This window comes from Triticum aestivum, chromosome 2A, assembly GCF_018294505.1.
Source record: "Triticum aestivum cultivar Chinese Spring chromosome 2A, IWGSC CS RefSeq v2.1, whole genome shotgun sequence".
In the NCBI taxonomy this organism is placed as follows: domain Eukaryota; kingdom Viridiplantae; phylum Streptophyta; class Magnoliopsida; order Poales; family Poaceae; genus Triticum; species Triticum aestivum.
The window spans coordinates 24,757,546-24,763,441 of NC_057797.1; the positions used below are offsets into that span (position 1 = coordinate 24,757,546).

At 46.7% G+C, this 5,896-nt stretch overlaps 1 protein-coding gene across 1 annotated transcript; it reads right to left on the bottom strand.

The window, feature by feature from the left end:
- Positions 1-93: 93 nt before the first annotated feature.
- On the bottom strand, positions 94-2,206 carry LOC123184419 (probable LRR receptor-like serine/threonine-protein kinase At1g74360). Its single transcript, XM_044596546.1, has one exon. The coding sequence runs from the start codon at positions 1,890-1,892 to the stop codon at positions 204-206; it is 1,689 nt and encodes a 562-aa protein (XP_044452481.1). The 5' UTR covers positions 1,893-2,206; the 3' UTR covers positions 94-203.
- Positions 2,207-5,896: the final 3,690 nt, after the last annotated feature.

A 5,896-nucleotide genomic window follows, 5' to 3' on the forward strand; every position in this document is an offset into this window, starting at 1 on the left:
TAAAGACATTGGATCACACAAATGTGTCAAAGCTTGGGATACACCAGTGTTCTTATGAAAACTTTATTTTCTTTCTTTTGCATCAAGTTCTTTGCTTTTTTGCTTCACCTTGCTAGTTTGTAGAGTTGATTCCCCCTCAAATTGACATTCGTGTTTACACATACGCTCAATCTCCTACGGAGCCCCCATAGTCAACCGTTATTTCACCCACCACTAACAGTGCCATAAATGAAGCCAACTACAAGGAAGAAGAAGTACGAAATTAGGATTGTTGTTGGCACGCTGCTCCTCTCAACAGCGGTAACATAGGGACCTTCCTCTCCTGGTTGTTGCTTTCCAGCAGGTCCACCCTGATCCAATGAGATGAGCGGATCGCCGAGGAAGGACTGCTCGTCGAATGTGCCAAATTGGCCAGTGGTGGAGATATTACCAGAGAGGAGCGGGTTGTATGAAACATTGAACATAACCAACTCCGTGAGCTTGAACAGGCTCGTCGGGAGCTCGTCAGAGAGGTTGTTGAAGGACAAATCCATCCTCTCCAGACACAGATACTCGCCAATCTCGGACGGGATCGGCCCCGACATGTTGTTCCTTGAGATGTTCAGCTCTACGAGTGGAAGCCGGCCGATATCCCGCGGCAATTGCCCCGTGAAACAGTTACCATCGAGGAAGAGCAAACCAATGTTCCGCATTGTACCAATCCGCGGCGGTATCTCACCAGAAAGCATGTTCCTTGACAGCTGCACGTACCCGGGGAGCGACCCGACCGACAACGAGTTGGTGCACATTGGGACGATAATGTAGCCCTTGAGGATGCGGTCCCATATGTTGCGGCAGTTTCCCCCGGTCATGACCGAGTTCTTCTTAGTTCTGGGATCAGTCAAGACGGAGTTGACGAAGCTGAATGGACGATAGCTCGCCGGGATCCACCGCCTCATGGCTTGACACTCATTGGAGCCAATGAACACGCTTGTATCATTCCGGTTCTTGGCGAAGGTTGGACCCGGATTCCTCCCCATCTCTGCCATCTCAGGCGGTATATTGCCGGTCAACTGGTTGTCCGCCAGGTTCAGCCAGAGCAAGCTGGTGCAGTAGCCGATCTCAGGCGGTATCTCACCAAAGAGTTGGTTCCCCGCTAGTATCAACCAAAGGAGTGACGTGAGATTCCCAATGCTCGCGGGGATTCCTCCTGAGAGGGTGTTATTAGACAGGTCCAGCGCCTGGAGCTCCGCTAGCCGGCCGTATTCCGGAGGTATCCTACCAGAGAAGTTGTTATCAGCGAGCGTCAGGTATTTGAGGCTCTTCATGTTGGCCACCTCTTGTGGGAGATCGCTGGTGAACTCATTGAAGCTAAGGTCGAGCCTAGCAAGCAGTGGTAGTCGGAGCACGCCGGAGGCCACGATGCCGCCAGTGTAGTTGTTGTGGTGAAGCACAAGATACTTCAAGCTCATAAAGTTGCCAAAAATCTCCTGCACGTTGCCACCAAACATATTTCTACTGATGTCCAAGAACTGAAGGCGCACGCAGTTTGTTAGCTCATGCGGTATCTGCCTGTCGAACCTGTTCTTCCCAAGAACCAACGCCTCAAGGGACGCGAGCTTCCCAATTCCGGCAGGTACCATTCCAGCGAAATTATTCCCCCACAGCGACAAGTACGTCAAATTCGTGCATTTCGCAATGGAATCCGGGAAGCTCCCCACCAGCTGGTTGGCAGAGAGGTCTAAGGACCGGAGCTTGCATCCATTAGGAAACATGCTCCATGGAACGCTCCCGGTGATGTTGTTCTCAGCGATGCTGAATTTCCTGAATCTTGCGACGTCGGGCAAGAGCTCGCCGTCGAAGTTGTTCGAGCTGAGGTCGACATACTCCAGCCTGGCGCAACCCTCTAACATGTTGGTGATGTTACCTGTGATGTTGTTGGTGGACAAGTGCAGTAAGGTAAGGTTAGCGCATATCGCCGGGAAATTGAAGGCGATGCCGCCCTCGAGCCTGTTAGCCGACACGTCGAGCACCCGAAGCTTGGTCAGTCCAGACACATTCAGCGACCCGGTGATGAGGTTGTGGGAGATGTTGAGGTGCACAAGGCCGTGACATTGGTTGAGGTCACTCACTGGGAGAGCGCCGATGATGGAGTTGTCAGAGAGGTCGAGTTTCTGCTTCTGCTTTGGTACACCTTCCTTATAATCGAATCAATGGTGGAGATAAAATATACCTGTTAGATTACAAGGGTATGATGGTCAAGTTTAAAATTAATTATAGTATCATTAATCGTTGTGCATATTGGTATCCCAGATCCAAGTTGTCTTCCATTTAAATCGTAGGTATGTATTCATCTGTTTTATCTTCTAGTAACATATTTTGACATCACGGTTAAATCGTGTAACTAGTTCGGATAGGTGAACATCGCGACCTCGTGTCGCTCGTGCAACAAAGGATCATACGGGAAAAAAAAAACTAGCCGACCCTGCTGCAGACGGTTGCCGGCTTGCCGCGATGGCGATGACCTCGGTCCTCCCTTGCAGATGAGATTATTCACCTCCATGCGAAACAACACCGAACGAGGTCTTCAAATTTCATTAGGTGTGCAGAAACTGTAGATTGCTCTCCAACGGGAACATCTTGACAGCAACAATGGAGACGAGTCACAACATGAGATTTTCCTATTAATTAAATGCCATTTAGATGATGCCTTTGGTACTCTAGTCGCCGTTCCATTGATCCATCAAGCAAATTAGCTAAGCCCACCCAGCGGCAGTTGCGACTATTCTCCATTTTTTACCGTAACGGAAGGTGAGGTTATTTGATTGATCTAAGATGAAAAGGAGTCAAGTTTTATTTTATCTTTGCGTTTTCCGTTCCACAGTTCATTTAGTGTTCAGACCAAAAATGCATCTAAGTGTCATACGGTCAAAAGACAAAACTAATAGCAAAATACAAAACTACCCTTTTAAATTTTTAGAGGTGTATACCGAAGCAGGCCTCACCCAACAGAACAGAGCAAAGTAGCAACAAAATCCTACTACTGTACCTGCGATGAAGATTAGGCCGCAGAGGAACGTGAGGAGCAGGGAGGGAGACATGGCCTGCCTTCCCTGAATCATGAAACAATCCTATATGAAAGATCAAAGGCTTTACATGTGGTTCGGCTAGCTGCCTCCTCAGCTTCTCTTGCTCTGCTCTTGGCATTCGAAGACCACGGGAAGTGAACTAATAAGTAAAGAAAGATCAAAGGCTTTACATGTGGTGGAAAGATGAAGAGACTAGTATGCATGGCCGTCGCTGTCTCCCTTGACTATCGTCTACGCCTTCATAAATTCGTACGCAGAGGGAGACGCGGTCGACGACGCTGACATGCCAAGACTTGTTCAAATACTTGTGTATTCCAGGCCCATATTGTTTGGGGTTGTTGTATTTTGTGGTTTGGTTATCGTTAACGTATCACACTCTATATGCATCGCAAACATACAAGTCAAGATATAAATCACAACTAATCATATCCGATGTATACATAACAACGACATCGGCGGAGGGGGCGGCGGAAGGCGGAGGGCGCGTTCCTTGCGGCAGCGGCGGCCGTGTCCCTTGCGGCGGGGTGGCAGCGCGGCTGCGTGGGGGAGGGGACGCAGGAGCGGTCGCGATAGCAGACAGGCGCCCGCCGCGTGGTCAACGTACCTAGGCTGCTGCAACAGGCGCCTAGGGTTCCTTCTTCCCCAACCAGCTCTGAAGGAGACGCCCAAGCTCGCGAGATCTCGCTCTCACAGGCTTCAACCCGTAAGAATGATCTCCCCTTTGTCCTTGCCTCCTTCCAAGTGTCTCTCCATTAATTTGCTTGGAGTACTTGATGGCTAAATCATGCACTTCAAGTGTTTGTGGAAATGTGGAAGTAAAATATACATGTAGCATTTACTTTGTAATTTGAAAACTGGCTTGGCCTATGATGTAGAGTTCGGTTTTGTGATTTGAATATAATGTTTATAGCATTAGGACTTGTAGTATAATGTTTTCCAAGAATATACTGTTCTATGAAGGCTGTCTTTGTATAATGTTGTAGTAGAATGTTTGAAGACTGTCCTTGTATACAATTCTAGTACAACATTATACAGTTTCTTGGACTGTTGCTGCTGTGATATTATATTCTAGTACAACATTATACAGTTCCTTGTATATTGTAGGTAATGTGGTTATGTTGTTATATTTTACATTTCTAGTACTATTTTGGTTCACTTGTAGAGTGCTTGTGCAGGAAAAGATAGAGTATGGATAAGAGTTGGATGAGGTTGCCTGATAGGTTTTCAAGCGATTACATTTGAGGGGTGAATGCATTCATTGATTTTGCTTGTCAACATAACAACGACAATGATAAGATGCGTTGCCCTTATGAAACTTGTATGAATATAAGTCAGCAGAGTGTTAGTCAAGTTCGAACCCATTTGTTATTGTATGGTATACAAACTTTGTACACAAAATGGGTATTCCATGGAGAACAAGTTAGCAATGATGAAGACCAAGTTGATGAGTCACTTGAAGATGAGGAAGATGTTGATGATTTTGATGGATTTGATATGGTCCAAGATCTGCTAGGAGATATCCATAGAGCCACGGTTGGGGTTGACGAGCAAGATAACCATAATCCTGCTGGAGGTAGCATTCTGGAGCCCAATGAGTCATCAACCAGATTTGACGGCTTGCTCAGAAGTGCACAACGTGAGCTGTACCCGGGCTGCAAAGGTCACTCGGTGCTATCCTTTGTTTTAAAGCTGGTACACCTCAAAGATCTTAACCATTGGAGCAACAAATCTTTTGACATGTTACTCAAGCTTCAGAAGGAGGCTTTGCCAGCCGGTAACTCGCTTCCAGCCACGTACTACAAAGCAAAGAAGATGCTGAGAGATCTAGGGCTAGGTTATGAAAGTATTGATGCTTGCAAAAATGATTGTGTTCTATTCTGGAAGGAGCATGAGGACAAGGACGAGTGCCCAGTTTGCAAGGAATCGAGGTGGAAGACACAAAAGGACAAGGGGAAGCGAGTACCTCAGAAAGTGTTGCGCTACTTTCCCTTAATCCCTAGAGTACAACGGCCGTTCATGAACAAGGAAATAGCTTCAGATTTGCGTTATCATAGGGATAAGAGAGTTGTCGAACCAAATGTGTTGAGGGGTCCTCCGGATGGCGATGCTTGGAAACATATGGATAAGAAATATCCCTGGCTGGATGAAGACCCTCGCCATTTGCGGCTCGGGGTTGGCACCGATGGTTGCAATCCATTTGGAATTATGAGTAGCTCATATAGTGTGTGGCCTGTCATTGTAGTTGTGTATAACTTGCCTCCATGGAGAAGCATGAAAGAGCCCTTCCTGCTCATGACATTATTGATCCCTGGGAAGAAGTCACCAGGAAGGGACATTGATGTGTATTTGAGGCCACTGGTAGAAGAACTAAAGCAATTATTTAATCCAGGAGTTGTTACTTTCGACGCTGTTGAAGGAGGTACTTTCAATATGCGTGCAGTATTGCTATGGACTATTCACGACCTTCCAGCACTAGCTTCAGTATTTGGGTATTCTACAATGGGCTACAAGGCATGCCCTGTTTGCCTAGATGGAACCTATTCGCAACCACTTCGAAGCAAAATTGGTTTCTTAGGTCATAGGAGGTACTTGCCTATTCACCATAGGTGGCGCAAAAGTAAGGCCTTCAATGGTAAGAATGAGAAAGCGTTGCCACCAAAACAACTATCTGGGAAAGGCATTTTTGAATTGCTGCAGAAGTTAGATAATCTCCAGGGCTTCAAATACGGAAAACATCCTGGAAATAAGAAAAGGAAGGCATCTTCAAAGGACATGCCAGGGAAAAATTTCACAAAGATGAGCATCTTGTTTGAGCTACCATATTGGAA